Source organism: Anopheles coluzzii, chromosome 3 (genome assembly GCF_943734685.1).
Source record: "Anopheles coluzzii chromosome 3, AcolN3, whole genome shotgun sequence".
NCBI lineage: Eukaryota > Metazoa > Arthropoda > Insecta > Diptera > Culicidae > Anopheles > Anopheles coluzzii.
In genome coordinates, this window is record NC_064671.1 from 89127059 (window position 1) to 89154168 (window position 27110).

At 44.5% G+C, this 27110-nt stretch overlaps 3 protein-coding genes across 5 annotated transcripts in view; all 3 read right to left on the reverse strand.

The window, feature by feature from the left end:
* LOC120956303 (RNA-binding protein 24-B-like) overlaps window positions 1-18314 on the reverse strand; it is a 48194-nt gene extending 29880 nt beyond the window's left edge. The window contains exons 1-2 of one of the 3 annotated variants that reach the window (XM_049610689.1): window positions 18079-18314; window positions 16889-17388 (exon numbers count right to left, since the gene is read on the reverse strand). The gene's annotated coding sequence lies outside the window, so the exon portion shown is untranslated. Of the gene's footprint in view, window positions 1-16888; window positions 17389-17990; window positions 18047-18074 lie in introns of those variants that run through there. The other 2 variants (XM_049610690.1, XM_049610691.1) reach the window with 2 other exon arrangements.
* A 1999-nt stretch (window positions 18315-20313) lies between these two features.
* LOC120959294 (regulator of microtubule dynamics protein 1-like) lies at window positions 20314-21468 on the reverse strand. Its single transcript, XM_040382582.2, has 3 exons — window positions 21222-21468; window positions 20583-21129; window positions 20314-20502 (listed from the first exon to the last, which is right to left on the reverse strand). The coding sequence occupies exons 1-2, from the start codon at window positions 21318-21320 to the stop codon at window positions 20641-20643; spliced, it is 588 nt and encodes a 195-aa protein (XP_040238516.2). The 5' UTR covers window positions 21321-21468; the 3' UTR covers window positions 20314-20502; window positions 20583-20640.
* A 3653-nt stretch (window positions 21469-25121) lies between these two features.
* LOC120956773 (regulator of microtubule dynamics protein 1-like) lies at window positions 25122-26621 on the reverse strand. The gene is made up of 2 exons (XM_040378499.2): window positions 26156-26621; window positions 25122-26079 (listed from the first exon to the last, which is right to left on the reverse strand). Exons 1-2 carry the CDS (start codon window positions 26240-26242, stop codon window positions 25474-25476), a joined length of 693 nt encoding a protein of 230 aa, XP_040234433.1. The 5' UTR covers window positions 26243-26621; the 3' UTR covers window positions 25122-25473.
* Between the last annotated feature and the right edge of the window lie 489 nt (window positions 26622-27110).

The window sequence follows — 27110 nt, forward strand, 5'->3', positions numbered from 1 at the left end:
GTGCCACAGAAGTTCACCGCGAATGAGTCCGACCTACGAATGGGTGGTTTGGGTGGATGGGTGTGGGTTTGGCACACCGACACGGGCGAAAAGTCACCCTCGGCGCAATCGGCAAGCAAATAAAACCGAACCAAACCAATACATATCCAGCAGACGTAAACATTTCGCTCTCTCTCTCTCTCTCCGAGTGACCCCTTTTTCCACCTTCATCAGGGTGACCCGCCCAGGGGATTCCAGATTCTGGTTTAAGCTCTTCATGCTGCTTTTGAAGAACGACGTACGACTTTTATGAAACGGAATCAAGAGCGCCCAAGAACCGGGGATCATGAATCATGCGACTTCACTTTCCTTTGATTGTATACATCACCGCCCGGTCCTCACCCCTCCCTTCGCAATCGGAATGAATTTCTTTTGTAATTTCCACAGCAACCGCACGGGCAGTGGCACGGGCACCAGGAGGAAAAACCTTGCGTCGAATTATTCAATTTCCTCTTGACAATATGTTGAATGAGCAGTTCTTCTGTTTTCAAGCACCATCATCATCATCGGGCGGGCAGAGCAGAAGCCACGACAGCATCCATTCGGTGTGCTTGCACGCTTACAACGGTGTGTCCTCAATGGGGGCGGGAAAAAAAAGCAAGACAAAAAGCACGACCAATCGATATTCTGATCCCGGGCGCGGTGTGGCGCTTTCACTCGAGCGCTCCAACTTCGTGCTGCAACTTGCACCGTTCAGCAAATATATCCTTGAAGTGCCTACTTCTCTTTTCCCCCCTTTCATTCTCGCTGCCTTTCATCGTAGCAGAAAGTGGGAGAATCACACCTCTTCTCCTCCTATACCTCCCCCAAACCCCCTTCCCAACCAACCATCTTGAACCCGCTGGTGCACTTGCACGACAAACGACAAGTGACCGAATACAAAGGAGCAAGCGACCGGAAGGATACGAGCGCGCGCACGCTCGGAAGAAAAGCCAGCTTCCAACCCCCGGCGTGCTGTTCCGTTACGAACGTGGGACGCTTTTCACGCTCGACACTCTCAGCTGTTCGGTGAACCGCTCGTGGGGGGGAGACGCAAAGGCCTAATGCTGACGAGTGCAACTCCTTCTTTTTGTTCCGAAGTGGCGAAGAGCGATGGTGCTGATGATGCTCGTCTTCTTGCTCGAGGGCTCCCCAAAGAGAGCCCACCCGGCCCACGGGATCGCGTAATAAAGCCATCGAATCGATACCGGCGACCATACCTTCCTGGCTATACTTTGTTGTTAATAAATGTGGGTAGCCAAAGCAAGGGAGTCAGATGGATCGCAAAAAAGTAGTTACTTTTATAGTCGCCGTTAGTGATACGATACGGTTTACTGTGTTCGAGGTGATATTGTTGACGATATTTGTTTCGAATTTAATGTAGTTAATCCATATTAAACAAAATGACAATTTTATCATTAAGTTGTTAAGTTTATATTAACTATTTCATACTTAAACATCATAATAATAATTCTCTTGTTCTTATCAAATGTTTTTAAGAGTTGGTTTAGCTTATTCTACAACGAATTAAATTATTACGATTTTAGGATGATTTTAGAGCTTATTTTTCTGTTTCATCTAGATGAGGTCCTATGTGTATTCGTGTAACTCTCAAGTAAAGACATGTAAGTGTAACATAAAATTAAAAAAATGATAAATTACTCCAGATAAACAATGATCAACAAAACGATTTGGTAATTCATATTTAACATATCAAAATGGTATTACACCACCAAAACATATGAAGAAAACAAATTAAACTTAAACAATAAACTATTAAAAATGAATGACAACACATACAAAGCTAATAAAGAAAGAAAAATAAAAGTAGATTACTTGAAAAATATATCATTTTTGGCCATTTAGGTGAAACAATATTCAAAATGCACAAAATAGCATTGTATAAACAAAGAACTTTGAAGTATCTCATATGCTAGCGGGCCTTTACTTTTAAAAAAGAACATATAAAATCCAATATTTACTAGATTCATAACCCTAAATTGCTACCAAATCCACCTGAGGTGCACCTACAGCAAGGTAAACAACATTTACACACGCCCCAAATACAATCACAAAAAAAACCTACCCAATTATCACACCATGACTTCCGAAAGTTCGTACAATCTCACCCAATAAACCTCCAAACACACCGTACACACAACATCACACCGAAAACGGTGACCCTTACGAACACGTGTTAATCAAATCAATCGCCAAGCATGCTCTCTCGCACCTCTTACATTGGTTCTCACTACGACAAGAGCCTTACCGTCTCTCGTAAGCTCTTCAAGCATTTTCCACCCTCCCAGGTCTAGTAATTCCCTTTGAAAGGATCCGATTTTCCCCAATCCACACCGCTAACTTTGATTTTCACAATGGCAGGCTGGCACAAAGCTTTATGGATCGAAAATCAGCTCCAATTTCCTTTTTTTGTGGAGAAATTCAAACCAACCTAGCTCTTAAATTTGAGTGTTTCTCTTGTGCTGTGTGTATGTGTTTCTATTGTTATTTTCTGTTTTTGGGACCGATTGTAGGTGTTGTGGGGCTCCTTTCCAGCTGCCCATGCATTCGTCATAAACACATTCCGATACCAACAAAATGAAAACACGCGGTGACGCGACACACACCGTGTGGCTCGAACTTCTAACTCGCCCAAATATCCCCACCCTGGTGCTTCTCTGCCTCTGTCTTTTGCTTCTCACTCTCTTCCCCCATTTCGACCGATGCCCCGGATGGTGGTCGCGACAAGGTGAACGAAAGGCCAGTAATTACCATCGGGGGAAGCCAAATGTATGTGCATACAGAGTAGCCCCGGAGCACCGTAAAGCACCAGCGTAAGCGCGCGCGCGAAACAGAGCTGCCGCCACCACCACCGCCACACACAGTGGGTTCAGCCAACCGACCGGCCCCGAAACCATTTCTTTGCGCGTCCAAAATTCGAAAAAAGGAAAAGCCATTAATGCCAGTGGTCGGAGAGTGCCAATGTTACGCGTGCCACCGAGCCCCAACGGTCCGGTTCGAACAGAATGCGCCTCGGTGGTGCGATTTATGATGCAGTGCTTCCAATGGGCGGTAGGGGTGAGGTTCGTGTTACTTTGATTTTTATCATTATCAGCGAGCATAAAGTTCCAGGTGTGGATATTAAACACTCTCGCTCTGTGCGCCCAGCGAACTCTTTCCGTCGGTTGGAGGGGCTAGGAGGGCAAAGCCACCTTAAATCCCGCAATAATTAGCAGTGTAAGCCCGTATAACCCAATAGGTTGAGAGCAAGGGGGAGAAAGGGTTGATGATCGTGTGAGGTTTTATTATTTGGAAGCACAAGTCTTGCACACATTTTCCTGTCGATCAAACGGGATCTTCACGTATGATCGAGGTGCGGCATAAAGCGGTGTGAGAGAGAGAGCGAGAGCGATAATAAAGCAAGCCATAAAATCCTCCGTGTGTGCACACACCGATACGATCGTAAATATACACTCACCAACACACCAGAGCAGATGGCAAATACATACACACGCGGTCTTAAAAAAATGTGCGGATGGAATCAGCATGCTTTCAAGCAGGGTTGTCAAACTTGCACAACACTAGCGCATTTGCACAAATGCAAAAAAAAAACAATCGAACAACACAAATAATCATAATATTCTCTACACATCTGTACTAGTGTGTAGTATCAAATAAAAATATAAATTATTTCCTTTAAAAATGGTTGAACAAATAAACTTTAAAATAGATTATTGATGTAGGTCAAAGGTCAATGAGGCCAAAATTAGTTTCAATACGAACATTATTTTACAACTAAATCGATTATATTGCTTTCTTTTACAATAGTGGACTGATTGCTATTTTTAACGTAGTGAATTTTCCATTATTTTATAATTTCTCTTCAATCAAAGATTCAATAAAACTATGATGAATAGTCCTTAAAACACTGATGATCAGCTAATCTGTTTGCAACCATCGAACATGACTCGAGTATAACCGAGTGCCTCCGAGTATTCCGCTCGGAGCGTGTCCCCGGTAAGGTCAAACCCCTTCAAAATCGACAATTTGGCAAAGCTATTGGCTATATTAACAAATATAAGCTGAAGAGTGTATAACAGCTGCAAAATAAACTATGGATACTAAGAGTCATTCGTAGCCCCAAATGACATAAAATGTCAATTTAGAAAGTCAGTAGAATGTCATTTCTCCGGACTCAGCGAAATAGGGTCTTGCCTTTTTAGTTGATAATTATTTTCAACAATATAACTCATATCATACCACTTTTGTATGCAACTGTCATCGACCTCTGGAAACACATAATTATAATAAAACAAATATGGCACCAAAGACAACAGTTGGACAACCCTGGCCGTTGGTTACCAAACAGAACACATGTGCTACCGTTCGTTTCTACGCTCCTACTTTGCTTCCTCCACAAACCATACTTCCTTCCGTGTCTAGGGCGAGCAGGCGGGGGAGGGGCAGGCTTAAAAGCGAACATGAAACATTAGCCCAGCCCTCCGTCCGCCCATGCTTCCGTACCTAGCCGGGGAAAATGAACAAGGCAGCAAAAAACAGACTCCATAACGTTCCGCTTCGATCGGACGAGCACACACCACCAACGCCCCGAATTGTTCGCAACCAAACTGCTGCTACTACTGCTCCCTTTAATGTACCCCCGTATGCACTCGCCATCCCCCCCAGGTTGCAATAGCACGAAGGTAAAACAATGCACAAATTGCCCTCCGGGCACAATGAGCGAGACCATTCAAATGACGCTGTGTGCGCGAGCAATGATTTATCCCATTTTAATGAAATGTTCGATTTTTTCAAACTCAAGCACAGCACTCTCTGTGCGTCTCGTAAAAGCGAATATGTATGCGAATGAATAAAGCACAGTAAATCGCAAATCAACCAAGTCGCGTGTATGGGTTGATTGTTATGCGCCGTGGTGGAAGGTTAAAGGGACGCAAAGGGTTGTCGAGAGCAGACAGCTCGCTGTTGCATATTGCAGCATGAATGGGTGCGATCGCACAACGATTGTGTGTATCGGTAAAGCACAACGAGCGCCTTGGTATTGGTGTGTTAGTTAGGCAGAAGGGGGCAAAAAGCAGCAGCAACAACAACCAGCTTCATAATGAAACCTACTCAACGCTCCGGGAGAGGGTGTTTTTAAAAAAATCCGTTCCAATAACAATAGAACTAGTGAGCGTTACGCCCCACAAGCTCGTACGTGAGCTACGCGGACGTCAAACTGTCAAACACGAGTAACCACACTCCACCTTAGCCCTTCCTTGTTGTTGCTGCCTTATCCTTCTGTGTGATCCATTACGAACCGCATTCGCTCAAGCATGCAGCATGTAACCTACAAGCGACAAACCTTTTTTTCTCTATCAATGCTCTTACGTACCCATGCCAAGAGCATAATATTCCATGCCAATTGAAAACACACACACACTTACACAAATGAAGTTAAACAACAAAAACTCTGAACGTTATGACACACGGCCCACATACAGCAGTAGCAGCAGCGACAGCTTACCTCGGGGCCCTTTTACGAAGTTCCTTGTGTTACCGTCTCCTGCTGACTCTTCTAATATCGCTCTCACTTCTGCTGCCTTCAAAAAAACAGATGTTTGCTGGATGGTGATGTCCCTATTGCTCCCAGAGCTCGGCCCTCCCAAAGGCACACGGTAACGCATACGTTCACCCAATATTTATGACGACAGACAGACGGGCAGACTGAGCCAGTAAAAAAAAAAACACAAAAAAAGAGAAAAAAGGAAAGGATCATGACCCCCGTGCCATGCCGAAGATAGCAGACGACGAACCCAGCAATGCTTGCCAGCTCTGCAGGGATGACTGCACTCGATCGGTCGATAAACCACATGTCCTTCCGGAGCCTCAAAACACGCACACCGTAGTAACAGCGACAGGAAACTATCCTAACTACCACCGTAACGAAACCGTATCCAAGGAGACAAAAACTAACAGTTTACCTACGGACTGCTGAGGAGCTGCTGTGAGCCCGATCACGGTGATCATAACGCTTGCAACAGATGGTGATATGGGTTTTTTTTTTGTGTGTGTGAATGTACCTCTCGCTCTATTTAGTCCTCTATCGCACGTTCCAATCTACCACTTTTTAATGGTAGATCTCTGTGTGTGTCATCGCAGTACGTGATCGCCGACAGTCGACGTGGGGGAACCTCTACGGCACGCAACAACAGCACCAGCAGCAGCAGCACCAGGAAGGTACGCTAGGACCCAGGCGTCGTGTGAACTAACTGCCAGTACAGCAACCCCATAACATTATCATAATAACCGGTGCCCAGGCTGAGTCGCTCCGTCCGAAAGAGGTCGTTGCAGGAGACCTCAGGAAATTCTTAACCGGGCGACCCGGGTGCGCGAGCGTGCATTTGATTAGGCTCGGCCCGCTCGGCATGGAATGATATCGTCCAACGGGGGTCTTTAAACTTCGGGGTGTGAATTTATGCCACATGTGCGTGTCATTTTTTTTCAGCAGAGCATATCGGTATCCAGATGGGAATGGCTAATTGTTGTCGCAGCACATGAAACTATTTGAATGTTTTAAATGAAACGTTTTTGTTCCGCATTAAAACAATGGTTGTCTCAGAAAGAAGAGGCTCTAAATCGTCTCCATGTTACTCCGACGTTTAACAACATCCCATACCAAAATCCCTCCAAGAACATTATGATGATGCCTCAAAAAACAGTACTCCAATCGATAGAAACTTAATAAACTCTGCTCGCAAGAGGTAATCTTGGCAGAAGTAAACAAAAGTATATTACTGCTTCCATCCACTCCGCTTTTGTATACGTGTGTGTGTGTCTTGCAAAATTTCTCGTGGGATTTGATTTCATTTGTTCTATATTCCCACTTTCGCTTTCGTGCTCTTGTAAAACGGCCTGCTGCTGCCTCAAATCTGTACAAACCGAAGGCTAGCATGCAGCAGAACGCAGAACAACAGCAACAAAAAACACATCAAGAAAGCTATTTAAAACTGCAATAAAATCGCAACAAAGTGTACGGACACAACAACAACAAAAAAAAATCCAAGACCTTTGGGGAAGAGCGAACGCCGTTACAACGGACCAAGCCGAGGCTGCAGCAGTGACGCTGCACGCACAGAGACCGTGAATCTTCAAACTCCCAGCTGTCTTTCATCTTCACGCGCAGCCTCTTGCGTTCTTTCTCTCTCTCTCTCGCTTTCTCCATCGCATTCGGTCTTGGCCCGTGCATTCTTGCTGTAAGGCGAGAAACAACACAGATTAAACTGCTTAAAGAACGCCGCAACCACATAAACGTGCTGTCTTCTGTGATCCGCGAACAGTTCGTTCCCTTTTCGTCCGCAGCGGTTGTTTGCCCAGGATACGCGAGTACACACGGGCGCACACACAAACACACACACACACATTGAGACAAAATGAAAACTAACGGACGCTCGGTACAAAGTGCTCCAAGCCCCTGAGGCGTCGGTGCAAGTACACACTTTGCAGGATGAATTAATGATTAGCACCAGCGAAGGACCCTTGTCCTGTGTTGCGCGATGCAGAACAAGCAGCCGGATGAGCCGTCAGTTGGGAAGGCAAGGAAAAGAAAACAGATGGGATAAGGTAGCCGACCTTACCGCCCTCATTGCCGGCCTAAATGACAATACACAACACCGTCCCGTTTGCCCTTTACATACAGGAGCGAAAGCGAAACGGACTATTAAAATTATGCGTAAATTAATGGAAAATATTTACACCACACTCACGGTCACCGTTCATACCCAAGGCGCAACGTTTTATTTTATGTTGCGCCATTTGAAATGTGCGCTCGTTGGTGTGTCTGTGTGTGTGAGAATGCCCGATGGGAAACGCATCGTGCCGCCGTTGCTAAATATCTCCTTACAATATAACTTTACACCAGGACACACCATCGATATCGAATCGGATTGCATACGGGGCGCGCATTGTAAAAAAGAGCGGTAGAAAGGAAAATCCCCGGCTACGAGCGTAGCTCACAGTCATGCAACAAACCCCCTTTTGTGCTAGGGGATGAATGATTCGTTTCCTACCAGATTCCTCCCACCCGGGGAGGGTCAATATCCTGTACACACGTTCGCTTCTTTCTAGCACTCCGTTCACTCTTCTGTTCCACCGTCGCATCCGGCTGCCATTACAATTCGTGCCGCTTGTGATTAGTTTTTGGCAGAGGGATCTGTAGGGATAAATCGTAGGGAAAGCGACAGAGCAAACCAAAAAACCGACCAAACGGCTGAACCAAAACTTCTGGTGAAGATATATGGACCCTCTTGCAAACAACGATTTTGGCAAACCGGGCCCGCTCACGTTCCATATTTCGTACAAACACACCCTTACCTAAATAATCACACAGACACACACACAGAGAGAGCATAAGGATCAACATTCTTACACCCTTGAAAAAAAAAGGACGCGCGCGACTGTACAGAAAACGGTCGAATTCTTTCGCGTTCTCCCCATTTATACGAACGATACGAGGCAGAGAGAAAGTGCGAAAGAGAGCGAGAGAGCGATAGAGAGAGCGAGAGACAGAGAGGGAGAAAGAAAGACAGAAAGCCGTGTGTTCACCTTCTGCTTGTCCGCTTTGTGCCCTTTAAAACGAAGACAAAAGGCCAGCCATCAGCACCAGCACACGACCTCCTTTTGTCGACCGTCGAGAGTACGAGGATGAAGAAAGGTACAAAAATATGAATCAATTAAACGTGAATTTTATTGGAGTGTGTGAAAAACACGACACACGCAGTTAATCAATTTTATTCTAAAAACAAGGAACCTTCACTGTGCTCGGATGTCGGTTACTATAAATCCCTGCTTTGGTCATTCGTGACGATTATGAGCTTCGTGTGCCTCGTGTTAAGAATAAATATCATTGTAATAGAACCTTATATTCAATTCTTCACAAGTAATACGTGAAATTTAAAACATCATTTGAAGCATTGATGAAAACTTTGAGGAGCTTTGACAAGCAGAGAGCCTAAAGTTGGACTTGTCCGAGGATTGTGGACATTGAAGATTTCCCAGGATTCACCAATTTATCTAAAAAGGAGGAGTTTTCATTTATTCTAAGTCAACTATCATACTTCTTATGGGCCGGTCTGGTGGTACAGTCGTCAACTCGCACGACTTAACAAAATGCCACTCATGGGTTCAAGCCCCGAATAGACTGTTCCCCAATACGAGGACTGACTATCCTGCTATAGCAACAATAAGTCACTGAGAACTAATCTCACTTCACTATTGGGTATGGGCAGGCCTTGACCAACAACGGTTGTTGTGCCAAAGAAGAAGAATAAAAACTATCATACTTCATCAGGTCACAAACTATCATACTTCATCAGGACTAGCTAAGATACTTCAGTAGGACACTCATTAGGGAGAATGCACCAATTATTTCAATGATAGTGTGTTCTCAATTATTACATTTAACATTTTTAGTTTTGATATCTTGAAGTTACTTATTTCAATTTGACTTCAAGGAAGTTTTCCACGACACTTAACTCTCTCAGAGTTATAAGCCATCCAACCTCATCGAAATCTCCGAGAATTGGGGAGATGATGTCATTAAGGATTTCCCAGAATATTGATGTATTCTATCCCTAAAAACTATCTCCAAAAAACTATCCCTAAAATAAGTTTTTATATGTTTTCTCACCTATTCTCAGATAGTAATTAAAGTGTTGTTGTTTTAACAATGTTATTTTAACGACTTCAAGTTACATTCGAAGTCTTTGAGAGACCTTATTCCACCGAGTGAATTAATACAACAAAGTTGCGTTGGGTCGTTGGAGTTGGAATTCACCAAAGATGACGGATATAAGGATATTTGAGTATTCTCAGCACACGTTAAGATATCTTCATTAATTTGTAATCATCATACTTTCGCGAGTCGCACAAAGTCACACTTTCGTGTTTTGATTTTGTGGATGTCACAGAAATTCGGGAAACCGTGCCAACTATTACAAAAAGACAGCCTGCAACGACTGCTTAATGATTGACTCATCGTTGCGATTCGTGACCTAACTCTATGCAAATGACTCAGTGTACACCAAAATATATCCTCAAAACAAGACACAGGAATGTACACGAACATCTTGCTCACAAAACCCATGATTGTAAGGATCGCGCATCTGTAACAGCTGGGCAAATGATCGTACGCTTAGCAACGAAACGAGCCATGGCGTGATGACACATATTAATTCTTCTTAACCAACACATTCCATTTTGTTGCAGCTTTTGCAACCAACCAAACAACAATCCAACGATCCAACCATCAAAGTGTTATCAGAGCGTAATATGGACAGGCTGTAGGACATCACTCGCCTGTCAGTAACGTACACGAGCTACTACCGCGTACGCATTACTGGACTGTTCTTACCTCACTCACACGGTGGAATTCGAATCGTACCAATCGTACAATAAAGCAATATAAACCATTACCAATCCACTTGCTGGCGGTCGCTACAGCTGTTTACAACGCGTTTTTGGTGCGTTACGCAGGGTTCACCAAACCAAAACACCCACCAAAGTGTAGAAGGGGGAGCCGCCACACTCATTAGAAATTGTTAATACCGGCAGTGATACCGCAGCCTAACACTCGCCGCTTGTTACACCGATGATGGCACACATATGATGGCAGTTGGGCAATTAATAGCTTACTACCTCAACCTTACACAGTACAGGCCCGCGGATGGTGGCAATGAGGAACTGCTGGACGCTTGAGAGCACACTCGCTGAAATTCGGACTATTCCATCGCATTACTATTACACAGCGCCGAGCGCGCGCTCCTCCAAAAACCAAATGCGTAAAAACTATGGAATTAATTTTCCACCACAACAAATTTCTAAATTTCACCACCACCCTGCGGTAAGAGTGCAAGAGGAGCTTGAACCGGTCAACAGGTCCGTACCGTAGCGGCATCACGGTACGATACCCAGGGCTGGGCACACGTCAAACCCCTCCAACTGCCATCCTCTCTCCTCTGGCCATCACAACGCCATCACGAATTGGGCTGCGCAGGAAAAACGCACGACGAGGTTCAGTGGCACTTCCGTAATGCAGCGCATACACACCCCGGACGGGCCGTTGACTGATTGACCCGAAACGGAACCGGGCGCGCGCGCTCCCTGACACTGGGGAAAAGCCTCTGGAACTGTGTCTGAAGCGAAAAAAAAGGGTTCGCACAATCGGCAACCCGGCGGCCCAGGCCACATACGATCATACTGGGACCGTTTAGTCTGTGCGTGTGTGCGCAATGAAGATCGAGCGCGAGCACCGTCAGGCACGCGCGCTCGTTCGCGCACGCCGGGCGTTTGCGTGTAGGAGCGATAGTAATAACAAACAGCGCACACACACATATAGACACACAAACACACACACACATACGACATAAGAAAAACAGAATAAAATGCTCTCGATGCGCGGCCCAGTGCCTCGGTTGGCTGGTTTTGCTCGTACATCCGTCGGTTGTTGTTTTTTTGTTTGCTCCCTATTTCGGAACCGTTTCCCTTTATTTTTTGTTGTTGTTGTTTTGCCTTCCCTCCAAACGATCAATCTATTCACTCTCGTATACGTACCACACACACACACACACACAGCTCGCACACATGTGTAGCAATAGCAGTGGTTTGCTGTGTTGATGCGCTAACATACTAACGGCACGGCTGCCACATGATCGTACTGCGCTTTGCATTTTTACATACAAGCACACACAAAACCTCAATTTTGCACCAAACCCAAAACGTCCAAAAGCCCCAAAAATAAAAGGAAAATGATCACACCCGAAAGTGTAAAAAATAGTGACCTTCTCCATCGCTCCAACACAAACGATAAAGGTGAGCACAGCGCAAACAGGTGCGTGATCTAATCGTCTTAGCTCAACTAATTAGCCCGCCAGCGCCCGAGGAGGTGTTTGTTTTGCCGCGGGCAACACGAAGCAAACCGAGGCCTGCCACCCCCGGGCAGTGTGATTTCTGTGCCAATTTTCCTCACATTAGCTGTTTTCCGGACGATCAAGATTTACGATCGCGGTTGGGCCGCTAGCTAACTCTTGCCACTTTCCTTGGCTTTTCACTGTGTTTTGTTTTCCCTTTTCGCTGGCTCTTATCGCTATCGACACCCCAGCTAAACGGGATCAGCTCCGTTCGTAGAATGGAGGACACGTGGATTATCTTGTGTGAAACCCAGTGTATCGGACCGGTTTCAGAGCTTAGCGTTTCATTTTGTTTGTGCAGAAACTTGAGACTCTCTACATTTAAATTTCACACAAGACACAACATTTGCTTCAAATTGTTCGATTAATGATAGCATTATCGACCACCAGCGTTAGGCTGAGTGATAAGAAAATGGAGTTTTGAAAGTCTCTTTCAAGCACCTTTTGCTATCTCCATCAATCAGCGCCCAGAAGGAAAGGAAAGCCGCACACAGCCACACTAAGCTGCATGTAACCTCAATCCGACCGATAATGGCATTTCCATTTCCAATTGGCCGCTGGAGGGAAAGAGCGCGACGGAAACTGTTGCCCTCAACACCTGCGCACCGGCACACACACACACACACACACATTGCACGATATTATTTTTTTATTGTTCCATTTTTTTTTGCGCGGAAGCCCAAAAGTTTCAATCTTCACCCTCCGCATCAACGCACCCCCAATAAAATCCCAAATCAAATAGCAAATGGGTATCCTCCACTCACCCTCCGCCCCACACATTATTATTGCCGGCAGCAAGTACATTAAGCGGGTCGAAAAGTAACCAACTGGCGGCAGTGAGAGAACGAACGAACGAGCGAAAAAAAACGAACGGTTGAAAATAATTTGTTAATCATCGACCAGAGTCATAAGTGGAGCCCACAAACAGGCGTTGGGTCTCGCTGGGCTGGCTCTCGGGGCGAACTAACCACACCAGAAAAAAAACGTTAAGGGAAGGGGGAATGGTCCGTTTGCTCCTATTTGAACACACACATATAGACGCTGGCTCTTGCACACGATCGCTTTGGCTCTTTTGGTTTGATTCGTTTTTTTTTTGCTTAACTTGTTTTACTAACCTCCGTTAGTAGAGCTTGCCCATCTGCTAGTTGGGCGGAAAAATAAGAGAGAGAGAGGGAGAGAGAGAGAGAGAGAGAGAGAGAGAGAGAGAGAGAAAGATGCGCGTGAATCATCAAGCGCTTCATGCGTACAAAACGCGAAACGCACAACACACCACGTGTGTGTATACCGTTCGGGTTGTTCGGATCGCCAACCCGGCATCCAACGGGCTGTTAAGCTACACCAGCGAGCAGCAACCCACAGCCGGCCAGAGCTCCGCTCGAAAGCAGCGGTAGTTTTTCCACCCCTTTGTGTCTATCTCCAGAGCGCGCAAGGGCCACAATACTATTCCTACTGGCGGGGTTGTGGTGTTTATGTGTTTCGCTACCAAAACGACCGATAATGACCGACCGACACCGGCCAGCTAGTGGCCAGATTTTCTGGCCGCGGCCGCGTGTGCACTTTCTTCGTCTCGTTGCGAGCTTCGTTGCGGCTCCAGAAGGCAGCAAAGCTCCAAAGCCACCACACGGGCCAAGAAGAACTCCAACACGATCAGTCCGTAACACGTTCGTTTGATGATCACTTGCGCGATTGGATTGGCGATAAACGCATCGAAAACGTTTGCCTTTTATGCGCTGTACGCTTCTCCCCCCCCCCCCCCCCCCCCCCCCCTCCAGGCCACGGAGCAGTGAGTGATTTTGGCAGGTGTGAGAGGTCAAGTCATCGAACGACTTAATCGAGCCCGAACCCTCTTCTACAGCGTAGCCGGTGTGCGAAACTTGCGCGTCGATTTGGCGTTTGATTTCCGCACGGAATGGTGGTGCCTAACGGTTTACAATTAGAAATCTCTTCACTCTATATGCCTAAGCGTTCCAAGATGGATGGGTTTGATTTCCGCCAAAACGGAAGAGGTTAAGTGTGGTTTTTGTGTAGGCGAAATTTGCCTTGCTCTTTGTTGAGTGTTCAAAACTATTCTCTCTCGTCCTACAGTGAAGGTGTGTGTGTGTGTGTGTGTGAATGCAATGAACACACAACTTCAATAGATGAGACTTCAACATTTTCTTACAATAACTATAGACAACGAACGATTTCAGATACGGTTTTTATGAACTAAAAAACCACAACATGCTGTGATGCAATCCATTTGTGAAATTTGTACATTTTATGAGGATTTGCGACTCAAATAGACACATTTTGTATCAACAACTATCTTCAATCTTGGTACGAAACCGTTCGTAACTTATTGATGATTGGGTCATTTTTAATCGGGTTAGTAATGGACAACCGATTCTTGGGTCGGGCTCGTGGTACAGTTGTCAACAAGCACGACTTGAACAACATGTCCGTCATGGGTTCATGTCCCGAATAAGGACCGTAGTACCCACCAATACGTAGAACCCTGCTATGGGTAATCAATAAATCCCTGAAAGCCCAAGCCCCACTAAGTTAGTGGTCAAGTGGTGGTGTACAGACTTGACCGACAAAGGTTATGTGTTGTGCCTAATGAAGAAGAAGAAGATAATGGAAAACTTGAATAGGACCGGAACGCGTTGAGGTGTATTCGTAAGTTTGGCACGACAATTAGCTCTGATTCGATTTTAAGCAGTCAATTGCTGCATTGATGTAGAGCCCCTATCAAAAGATTTTCAATTTCGATGACCACAGTCGTTACTGTGTACCTTGCTATAGTACCTTAGCTCTGCTAGGTACTGGGCGATGTTATGGAAAGATGCGGCATATTAATATTAATGTACGCAAAAATGGTTTTAACTCGCCTGACTACTTAATGACACATATTTCAAAGAACTTTCACCATTCATTGACGCTCTTTTAACATTTTCAATCAAATAATTTGAACAAAATTTGTAAAAAAGGCTATAATCCTTCGAACAGATTGAATAATATTTGGGATTTGTCTGACTATTTGAACAAATGTCGAAAACATTTGAAGAATCTTTATAAAGTGTCAATATGTTCTAGGAAATCCTACTATCCGTAAAAGAGAGACACAAATAAAATGAACAAAGAAACATTCTCTACTTAGAACTGTGGTTCAGTTCAATAAAGGATAAAATGATAAGAGAGACACTTAGCAACCACGAAAAAATAGAATATGAACAATAGCAAAACTCATAAAGAATAAACATAAATGAAAAGAATATGTATGTTCCTGTAACACCAAAATCACAAAAAGGCATTATAACTTTAGTCCAAAATTGTTGCATGTTGTAGTAATTAAAAGATTGTATTAAAAACTCAAAACCCTTATTAAAAAAAAGCATCTTCAAATGCCTTGCACAACAATATGCGCAATCTATACACATTCCAAACACACACGTCATCCAAATCTCGTCCGCCAGTTGGTTCGAATAAAATTCATTACTCCGGGCGCTCTCTTCCTAATCAACCCGTCTGTCACGGGGACCGATTCCGGTCCTTTCAGAGTCCTTTCAGGCCGAATCACACACACCCCAGCAGTATTCTGTTGCCACCGCTTCCCACCTCGGAGTATTGAAAAACGCGTACCCGATTGGTGGAACAGCACACTACACACACACACACACACACAGCCGCCACCGCGCTGAGCCCTTTGTCACAAAAATGTGTGTTTCCCCCTCCGGTGCTCGATCTAACCAACACACAAATGTGTGCACACGCACACACACAACCGCACCAAACGTGCGTCCGTGTGTGTGTGTGTGTGTATAGCAAGTACAAGGACCCTCTCTTCTTGTTTTATCCCGTCAGGCAGGCAGGCAGGCAGGAACGATTCAAACACACGGCCTACTGTTGCCCGCTGCAGAGAGCAGAAAATCAGAAGGGGGCATCGACAAACGAGATCCTCGAGGAACAATTCTCGAAAATACACACAATCACACACACACACACACACACACACACACACACACACACACACACACAGAGTTAGACGCGTACAGGACGACGCGCACGGTGCAACTTCCCGTACGCACGCCGGCGGTAATGCTCGCGCTGATGCGCCGCGCTGTTTCCGTTCACCCCAACGCTGCACACAACAACTACGGAGGGGGGTGGTGGTGGTGGTGGCGGTGTACGGGGATATTAACATGTACACATTGTATTGCCGAGGGTTGTTTCCCGATTTGTGAACGCGCGCCGCCCGATGGCCCGGGTAGATGATATTAGGAAACTGATGAAACATAATACAACCGAACCATGCGTACGTGTGAAATATGTGCAGCCTGTGGGAGAGGCTTGGGCAAAAGGGCAGCGCTCAGCTGCCGGCAACGCACACGCATTAACTGTATCCACGAGTGAGCTGGCCAGCATCTGGTCGGTCGGACCGCAGCGGGGATGCGTCTGCTTTTCAGCAGCAATTAGCATTTTCTTTTGGGGGCGCTGGTCTAAAGAATCCAACAAGCAAACCCCGAAAATGATCCGCAGGGAGGTTGATTTTTATGAAAAAACAATTCCAGTTATGTCCGAATCAGGAAATTCGTGCCGACCCCCAACAAACCCCACCGATCCAGAGGTGGGGCCGGGTGGGGAAGAAGTGGGATAATGCTCGAAGCTAATGTTGGTTGTTCCTGTTTTGTTCGGGGGTAGAAGAAGGCATCGCAAACGCCGAGTTTTTTGGCTTGGTTTGGCGCTTCCTTTCCGCAACTGCCCAGAAGCGCACTCTCCTGGGGCGCAATTATGGTGTTGTGGGCATTATTATTGTTATTAACCACACTGCACACACAGGTTGGCTCTCTTTCTCTCTTTGGCTGTGTGTGGGGAAGGCAGGGGTGGGAGTTTCTTGTCGGTTTTGGATGAGTATAATGGTGCATTACCTGATTTCTTCTTCTCAATTCCGGAACCGTTCCTGCCAAGTGGAATTGTAGCTGAATCCGATGCTGCTGCGATTGCTGGCTCAACCCGACGGCGCGAGGGGTAAGTAATTTTCCTCGCTTTCCCCTTCTGTATGACCGACCAAAACACACACACACACACGCACGCACACACAAACAGCGCGCGGGCGTGAGGAGGATGATGGGCTTTTCCTTTGCTTTTCTTCAGCTATCTCTCTAATGCACCACACACCACGCACCACGGTTCGATCGAGGTTGTTCACCAGGCACAAGCAGACCAAAGTGGCTCAAGCAAGCCTATATCATACAGGCCACAGAAGCCAAGCACAAACATACACACATACACACGTTCACACGAGCCAGCCGCTCGACTTGGAAGCAAAATTTGAATTTCAGTTCTCTCTGAGGGGCTTCTTTCTTCTAATCACTTTAATCTTCCTTTTCAAACACTTATCACAAAACACGGTCTGCTTGGATTCTTCCTGGAAAAATATGGGTACGAAACGAATTGATATTTGAGTTGTTATTAGGATGACACACAACGGCAAGGTTCGATGGTTGCTTCGATCAGTCGGCCAACTGGTTTCGTAGAATTCGATTGTTCTTTTGTCTTGTGATTTGAGACCTGATGCAAGGAGCTAACGAACTGGGCTTCTGAGAAATTTTAAATTTTATTTAATCTTTTAACTGCTTATTTAGTGGGACAAATTTAAAAAAGTAATTTGAAGTAATATTAGGAAATTTAAAAATAAAAAAAGTCTTTCTCATGTAATAGTGGTTTTGAATTGCGCCATATACCGTTAGCTTCCTAAGAATATGCGACTTCAATGCTACAATTGACGCGTTGTAACGCAATACGCAATAATTCTTTCGATAGCGTCCTACGCGATCCTTTTTTCCACTTAACTGGTCTAAAACCACGTTGCCTCACGGTACGAACTATCTTTCACATTTCCGCTAACAATTTCGGATTATAAAGGACTCGTGCAATTGATCTCTTGGCGGGAATAAACACTCTTTTTCTCTCCTCACAAGGATAACCGAAGGAACCAACAAAAATACTGCTAATTCCTGCTAAACTCACACTGAACTGTCTCCAAATGATCGGAAATCGCGTGAAATGGTGGCACAAAGTACAGTTTTATTTTTATAATTTTAACAATTTTACCCACTCGACAAGGAAAGCGTTTCCACACAAAAAACAAAAGTTTGCACCGAGTGTGCTGCACACAATTTTTATGGCGCGTTTTCAGCAGCGGTGAGTGACACGGAGGAAAAACACACGCTGTGTTCGCTTTGTAACGCGCAAAACAAGATTGAGCGTGCTGCCGAGCGCGCCGTGTGCTGTTGGATGTGGGTTTTCGTTTCTGTCTGCCCCGTCCACACTTTTGGGCCACGATGTGCGCAGCGAGCGGCGTAGCCGAAGGCAGATTTTCCCTGCCCGACGCGTTGTGTTTTGAGGGAGCGTGAAAGAGACGGACTGATCGAGCCGAATGCACACACCGTACGTCTCACGCTGATGGTGTTGATAGGCGGGAACGTGGTGGCCCTTGCGAAAACCCCCTACAGATTGGTGGCATGTTTTTGTTGCGCGGAAAAGTATTGGAATGTTTTGTTTTTGATTTGGGTAATTTTACATTATATGTCTTCTATAGCATAAATAGTTGGATAAATGTTGCAAAATTATGAAAATAATAGTATCTATATAAAAAAAAACTTTCATTTATTATCGTTTGGTAGTATCATAATAGAATAACAAAAAAGCAAAAGAGATTGCAAATGTTAAAATAATAATATGATATGATTGTTCAATTTTGTATCAAATCACGTTTGATTAAAAATAATGGTATTCCAAAAATAACTTGTCAGTATTTTTTTATTTTTCGTTATTGTATTCACTACGAGGTTTTGTCCAAGATTTTTACAAAATATTTGTAGGGGAACATGGTGCAAAATGGGCATTTGAAGCAATACGGGCAACATTAGACAGGTAAGACAAACATAAAGATTTAAAAAGATTTATGGAAGTCTTATATCAACACTGTTATAAAACAACTACCAATTAAAATATAAATTACGATGTAACAGCACACATGTGTTATTTTTAACAATGCGAAATTAATCTTTTAGCTATACAGTCTTTCCCCGAGTTACGCGACACTCGAGTCACACGAGTTTTTATTTTTGACAGTTCAAATGTCAAATCAGTACAATGTCTATCAATTTTAAAGGAAATATACTCACAAAATAACAAAAAATAACAGAAATAACCGAATTTTCTACACCAATTTCTTCAAATAAGTAATAAATTATACAAATGAACTAGATTCAATCAAATGTCAAATATGGTTAATCAAGTAAATTTTGGCTGTAAAACGTGATATTCGACTTACGCAAAAATCCGAGTTAGGCGAATGCCTCTGGAACGCATTTTTCGCGTAACTCGGGGAAAGACTGTATACAACAATTCGTGGCAGTTTTTCAGAGTATCAAATTAAATACATGATATTTATACATGATTTTTATGAAGAAAGCAGAACATTTTATGGAAATGATTAATAATATGATGAAATGTAAAAAAAAATTACATGAGTGAGAATGCGCAGTCATGTTTAATGTAAATTTCAAATATCACTATTATGACTCTATCTTTTCATCTTTTCGCATCACTTCGTTCATCTTTTTACAACCCGTCACAACACTTCCAGTACACCTAATCGAAATGGCACGTGTAACTACGAGCTAACGCGGTTTCATGCGACTGGTGGCGCCACCTATCTTACGCTAGCGATACTAACGTGAAATGTTTCAGCACCAACTTTCAAAATTCGGTTGCGATGCGGCAGTTGACGGTCGTGCAGCGACCATTGATGACGCGCATGCATTTTGCTACCAAATTTGATTGCACCAAAACTGTAAACAATCACAGAAAAAAATGAATTTAAAAACAGATAATTACAAATAAATCATTTGCGTGCGTGTTTTCTCATTACTGTCAACACTCTGGCGCACATTAATTGAAAAATGTTGCCTCACTCCTTAATGACCCCACGTGTCGCCGCAGCAAGTGTGAATTGTTATGACAATCACTGCCGGCAAGACGCTTAATTATCTACCAAAATCGAGCGCCACTAAATTCAACCAAAAACAGCAGCAACAAAACCATCCCCTGCGCATCACCGATTACACTATCGCACCCTCGTACCAAAAACATACGCGCACTGATCACCTTTTGTGTTTTAGTTCTTATCTTCCATTGGCCACCGCAAGCCAGAATAGGTTTTCGCGTACGCACAACGCGAACAGGAACATCCGTTTCTTTCCCCAAAAAGTCTGATTTACATTCCGGCTCCGGGTTGCGATAAGGTTGTCGTGCCACACGGTCAAACAGATTGAGGTACGGCAGATCGGTAATGGATGTGTTTTTTTGTTTTATTGTTATTTATTGCGAGGGTTCAAAGAAACAAAATAGACCTAAAGCAAGAGAGGAAGAGAGAGACCGTGTGCCATGGTTGAGATTGAGGGTGCAAGACGTCATCTACAGCTTTTTCAGCAGTGCCTTCGCTTCGCGCTGCGCTTCACGATCATCCGCCGTGCTGGAACGACCATGAAATTTAGCAAATCATTCTTAGCGACCTTCAAAGCAAGTACAACAAGCACAACATCAAAAACTCACCGTGGTGCAGTCTGATTGGCCGCTAGCTCAAGAAACGGACGAGCCTTTTTCGCCTGCTTCAGTGCGTCTCGCCCAGCATCAGATGGTTGAGGGGGAAAAAGTTGGGCTGCAGCTGCTCGGCCCGCTCAAAGTACCGGAGCGCGTCCTCGTACGACGCCTCCGGAATGTCGTTGGTAAAGGTGTGGATCATCTTCTTCTGGAACCAGGCCAGCCCGGCCAGCTTGTGGTAGAAGCGACCGAGCACAAACCAAGCGAACGGGTCGGAACTGTCCAGCTCCGTCGCGCGCCGCAGATGGCGCAGGATCGTGCTGAGCTGCAGGACACGCTCCTTCAGTCCCTCGATGCCGGTCTTTTCCGCCAGAAAGATGGCGTAGTATTTGTGCGACTTGGCCGCTTCCGGCTGTAGGGCGAGCGCCTCCTTCGCATACTCGAAGCCCTCGTATATGAGTGCGGCCAGCTGTTTGGCGAGCTGCTCGTCGGCCGTCAGCTCGCGTGACATCGAGTACACCACACGACACAGCCGCCATAGCGTTTCGTAGTCCGGGTCCTTCAAATGTCCCCCGGAAGAATTGGAAAACGAAAGGCCCCGTTAGTTAAAGCCTGCTACGCGCACCCTTAACCGGTCCTTTGGATTCTTACCGTTTTCTGCTTCCTGCTTGCTACTAGCAGCTCGTACGCTTCGCGAAACTTGTACTCAGCGAACAGCTGATCGGCTTCCTTCCACGTGCCGTCCTCCATGTTGCCGGTTGAAGCGGTACCGCGTTACTGTTCGCCTGCAGCGATCTCGCGACACTGCAGAACCAGTTTCACTAGTACGCTTGGTGGACCTTGGCAAGACATGGGCAGGGGACGGAGGGCTCCCACTACAAAATCGACCGATTCGGACGTCGATTCTGTACCCCCACCCCACCCCACTCGGGCTCGAGCTCTCCGCGGGTCGGCTGCAGTAGCCGCTTATCTGCGTTTTGGACAGCAAAACGCAATTCCTCGTCGCTCTGCCCGTCCTAGCAGCTGGGTTCGCCGCCCTCCCCGGAGGCGCAATTTTGCGATGTCATTAGGGTGACTAAGCACAGTGCCGTTCGTACCCGTTTCTAGCGCTTCCTGGATGTGTCGCATGTTTGAGTATAGAGAGCCTATCACCTCTCATCTGACGCTCTCTGCTCTCTCGAGCGCTCTCTTTGTGCGGCACACGAATCACTATGAAACATAAAACAATTCGACAAAAGTGCAACAGAAGCTTTGCGGTAGCGTTCCGGAAGCTTCCGTTTGTGTTGTGCTTATCTTCAAGATATCTGCCTCGTACGTACAATTGGAATGATCTCTTTACAATGAATGTTACAAAAACATTTCCAGTATTTTAAGGAAAAATCAGACTTTGCTAATGATGCTTATTGATAACATATCGGCATTTATTCATGTATTTTGTGACATAAATTTCAATAATGAGTTCCATTATTTCTTCATCTGATCACTTTTACTTCGATATTGCACTCTTCATTTTCAATCATGATATTTGAAATAAAAAAAAGTAATGGATAATTCAAAAAGCAAATTCTCATGCTAAAGACCTGTTCACAAAGAAGTCTAGTTATCTAGTTTTATTTAAAAAAAAAACAGATGCTATATGGAACTTTTTCATAGTTATTTGAAGGCATTGGAGCACACTATACAATCTTCGAACAGTTTTCATACGCAAGTGCTTGTGTGCAATAGTTATTAAGGTTAGAACTACAGTGTTGGAAGAAAAAGGAACTCGAAAAGTTTAACATGGTCCGGGAAGAGACAAGTCGAATCTGTTTTAAAATGTAGGTTCCTAGTCGATACTGTCATATTTCTAAAGCATGATCCTATATCTTCTACAAATATAAATACTAATTTTGTTACCAAATTTGCCAACAAATTGAAATCATGACAAACCGTTGGCAGGTAAAGGCACAAAACACGAACTTTTATAAACAATAAACTCAAGTCAAACATAAACACAATAATTATACAACAATTGAAAAAGAAAAAGCTACACAAAAACTATTATTGCATTGCATACTGCTGGAGAAACAAGCTAAATAAGACGATTTATCGATGGAGCGGAATCTAACGAGAGGCATCGAAAGATCGTTTATCTGTACATCAACATTTTATTATATTATTTATATTTTTAATCAAATGTCCATGAACAATCTTTCGTTTGGAGCCAAACTCATGTCCCTATATTCAAAAATGCTTATTTTACAGCCTGTTTCTACCAGTGACCAGGTTCTAAACCAACAGGTCTTTAGATTTACTGAAGATTGAAACCAAATACAACTCTTATTTTAAGCATTTTCATTCACATACGCATGAGTACATGAGTATATCTGGAACATAAAAGCAAGTTTATCTAACAAACAAAATCATATAATAGCTGTTTACTTTAAAACAAAGAGGAGATTGCATTAGTGCACTGTTTTCTTGCACGTCACAGATCTTGAACAGCATTAAAAATATATGTGCAAGTATATTTGCTGTGCTCCATTTTGCACGATGACAACCATCTTAAACAAATTAAAGTTAAATGAATAAAAAAACTAACAACAAACTCTAAAAACTAACCATAAAATACAGCAAAAAATTGACACGAATTGTAGTGAAGGCTGGACAAAAAATCCTTATTCCTAATTGACCTAGGCATAGGGGCAGGCATTTCACAGCACTTCTTTATATACTGACCTTTTAAAAGGTTTTTTGGAATGATCATTGCTGATAGCTTACTATCTATCCAGCGTATAATACAACACAATTTTTAAACTTTACACAGTCGTTAACTTTAGGAGCAGAATTTTTTTTAATAGAACGGCTTGGAGACAAACTCTTTTCATTATGGCAATTCTATTTATGTGTGCGAAGAAACCAAATGTTGAGTACTAAAACGTTCTTTAAGCACAGATCAATGAAAACATGAAAAAGAATCGTTATTGCGAATCGAACAAAGGATTTGCAAAGAAAAAGCTAAAGGCAAAATAAATGTTTAGATTAAATTCAATAACAAGCTTAGAAAATCTGAATCAAGATTCGTTACAAATACAATAAAATCGGGGAGAAAAACAAAACTTTTCTTACTAAGGTAAAAGTAAGGCTCAGCCCTCTACGTTACATTGGAGAAGCGTTACATCCCTTAAAATATTCCCAATCAGCATTTTTACTACAGTTTTGTCATCCAGGCGACCGACCAGTGTACATAATTTGAATAAAAAATATTTTAAATTGAGATGAAAAAAAAGTTAATTGCTGTAAGATGAACCGATTTCAAGGAGATTTAATTTTTAAATAACAATTAAATAACAGGTTTAATATTTTTCATTGTTGCATTATGATTGATGAAAAAAAGTCTGAAAGAAGAAAGCTCATGAACACCCCAAAAGCTTTCAATTGGAGTAACATTTTCTATGATTAGAAAACATAAAATATTAAAATATTTTTAATTAAATTATATATATGAAATATAACTATTACCTTTTCAATCTATGTTTCTGGCCATTTTGAATAAAAATTACTTTAGATGCAAGGGCTCTTTTTAAAATGAGGTTAATGAAGTTAATAAATACTTGTAAGTATTTCATTATACTACTTTATCAATAACTGGGTAAATAAATAAATGATCATTTTTTTATTATTTACATCTTTAATTATAAGATTGTTAAAATTATAATTCTTGAAGTTGTGACAACTTTTCTAATTATCAAAAAAAGCTTTTCTAATTATCATATAAAAGTAAACAATAATAAGACATGATTATCTATTAATTTGCTCATCCACGGCGGTTAAAACAAACGTTCAAAAATGCTGCTTGGGTTTGTGATTAACAGGCGTTACGCGTAACGCTAGCGTAACGTAGAGGGCTGAGCCTTACTTTTACCGCTGCGTGAAGCTACATTCGCTTCTCTTTGATGGGCTGCATTGGGTCGTTTGATGCACTTTCGTATTCATTTTTCCATTTGCCGGGTTCATTCGGGTAACATATAGCTTATCTCTCTCCCAACACCACTACCACCCTGGGTCTGTACACTTTTTACATACCCTCCACGAACGATAAGGAAACGTTACAGCGGGTAGGGGGGGGGGAAGAGAGGTGAATCAGGGGCTTTAAATCTCCTTTGTCAGCTTGCGAGTTGCCGATTGCGATAAGCGGCCATTACCGATAAGAACAGGTCAAGATGTATTGTGGACGGGGTGGCAAACAGCAACGACAACTTCAAGCAGGGATCTAAACAGGTACGTTAGGCTCCCGGGGGGGAGGAGAGTGAAAAAAAGCCCCCGTTTGGACACGGAAAGCAAATTAGCAAGGAGGGGCGCAAAAAATCAAGCACCCGCGATTAATTGGTATGGTTCGCAGGGTGGCAGGTTCACGATGACTTCCAGCTGTAGTGTAATTGACAGGTAAGACTAAAAATAGCCTGATATCTGTTGAACTTTAGCCCCTGCATTTTCCAAAGCTGTACTTGTCTAGTATGTTTACAATTATTTGAAAACAGCAGTTGAAAGTAACAAAACGCAACTCACATGTTAATTTTCATGGCCATTGATTTTCAATTTATTTCACAAACACGCGTGTAACAAAAACGAACTAGAAACTTTTGTACATTTGCTAACCGACTAGCGTACATTGTGCGGGTTTGATTGGTAAAACCAAAATTTCAAAAAATAAAACTCTCCTAATGCACGCAACGCCCTTCATTGCGCATTGTCACTTTAAAATTCACTTGCAAGCGATGGTGCACCCCAAAAAGGCACGGTCTACTTTGACCACACCGCACGAACAGTCCGTGGTAACAAGGCACCCTTTCGCCCCCCCTCCCTTCAACACACACACACACACACGGCTCACAGCACGCGAAGCTTGATGCAGCCCGCGTTCTTACAGTTTCCGCAACAGTTCGGTGGCCTCTTCGCGGCAGATCCGGTCGTCCTCGCACCGCACCTCGACGGCGGCGGCCCGCTCGAGCCACGCTTTCGCCTCGCCCGGCTGCTTCAGCGCCAGATGGCACTTGCCAAGGTACAGCAGATTGAGCGCGTAGAAGCCGGGCTTGATGGTTTCGGCCTTGGTGAAGCATTCCAGCGCCTCCGCGTACGAGGCGGTCGGTGGGTTCGGGGCGACCGAATTGATGAGCTTGCGGGTGATCCAGTTCACCTCGGACAGTTTGTAGTTGAACTGCCCGAGCATGTGCCAGATGCCCGGATCGGACGTCCCGTTCAGGGCGACCGCGCGCTGGAAGTGTTTCTGCACGTTTTCCAGCTGCTTGATGCGCTCGGTCACCCCGTCCAGGGCGGCCTTCTCGGACAGGATGGCGCCGTACCACTTGTTGGCGCCGAAGTTGTCCCCGTCCGTGTCCAGGGCGGCCGACGCGTGCCCGAACGCCTCCCGGACGAGTTTCTCCCGCTCGTCGTCGATGGTGGACTGCTTGGAGAGGAAAAACACGGTCCTGGCGAGGCGCCATTTCACCTCACAGCTGTCCCGTCCGTCCTGGTTGGTTGGGGGGAGAAACAAACAGGAACCACTGTTAGATTCACCAGTTTTGCCAACCAACACTTTAGCTTACCGTTAGCTTCTCGATCATGTCCAGCGAGTCCTGGTACTGGCAGCTCTCGAACAGCTCGTCCAGCAGCTTCAACTCTTCGGCCGACATCGTGGCAGTAAAACGCAAATATCGATTGTTTATGTGTGTTTTTTTTGTGAGCGCGAGCGAACAAAGGAGGCCACCCTACGCCTCCCACGATTGCCGTGTGCAACTGCAGCAACGGAACACCACACGGGTAAGAAAAGTCAAACGACGCGTCACGTCACGTCAGAACGGAGGACCGTTGGAAAGTAAAACTCGGCGCTCTGCGTAAAAGCCGCGACAGTCCCGGCCACAGTCACAGTTAGACTCGATACGAAAATGTGCCACCCTCCAGTGCTACTTTGTGTCATTCCTCCCCTCCCCCTCTCGGTAACTCCCCTACTCTCCCAGTGCAGGGTGGATAATCACAAACACTACCAGCACACACCAACCGCACCACTGGCACTGCAACCAAAACCAAAGCGTACGGGCGCGAACGGAACCCGGCTACGCTACGGGTGGGGCGGTGGGTTCGAATATGGTGCCGAGGGTGTACACGTTTTATCAGAAAAACGCGCCGGCCACTATCGTCATCGAACGCTGCGCTTCGGCTTGCCGCACGAGAGTGGCTTTGGTGTGTGTGTGTTTGCGAAGTTCTACGATTTCATTGCCATTGAGGGGCCAAAGCTTCCTCAGTGTGAGTCGACGGGGCAGCTAGGGGGAGGGAAAGGCAGCGTGCCGCTTCCGATCGAACACATTGATTTGATGAATATGCAACGGTTTTTGACTTTTCAAACCAACCAGCATGCTCCGCTCGGGTAGGGTGGTTGGAAATGCTTCCGAGTTCAGGTGAGATATGCAGTTATTTTATTTACACCATCGATGGGTGCTTATCGGGTCGTTTGAATGTATTATTGAATAAAACTAAATATCGGGAAGATGAAGCATTGTGATG

Excerpts from the sequence above, each read along its gene's own strand:
- LOC120956773 (XM_040378499.2), bottom strand. The coding sequence starts at position 26,242 with ATGTCGGCCGAAGAGTTGAAGCTGCTGGACGAGCTGTTCGAGAGCTGC. Across the intron at positions 26,080-26,155 it reads ACATGATCGAGAAGCTAACG|GACGGACGGGACAGCTGTGA; the intron begins GTAAGCTAAAGT and ends CCAACCAACCAG.
- LOC120959294 (XM_040382582.2), bottom strand. The coding sequence starts at position 21,320 with ATGGAGGACGGCACGTGGAAGGAAGCCGATCAGCTGTTCGCTGAGTAC. Across the intron at positions 21,130-21,221 it reads CAAGCAGGAAGCAGAAAACG|GACCCGGACTACGAAACGCT; the intron begins GTAAGAATCCAA and ends GGACATTTGAAG.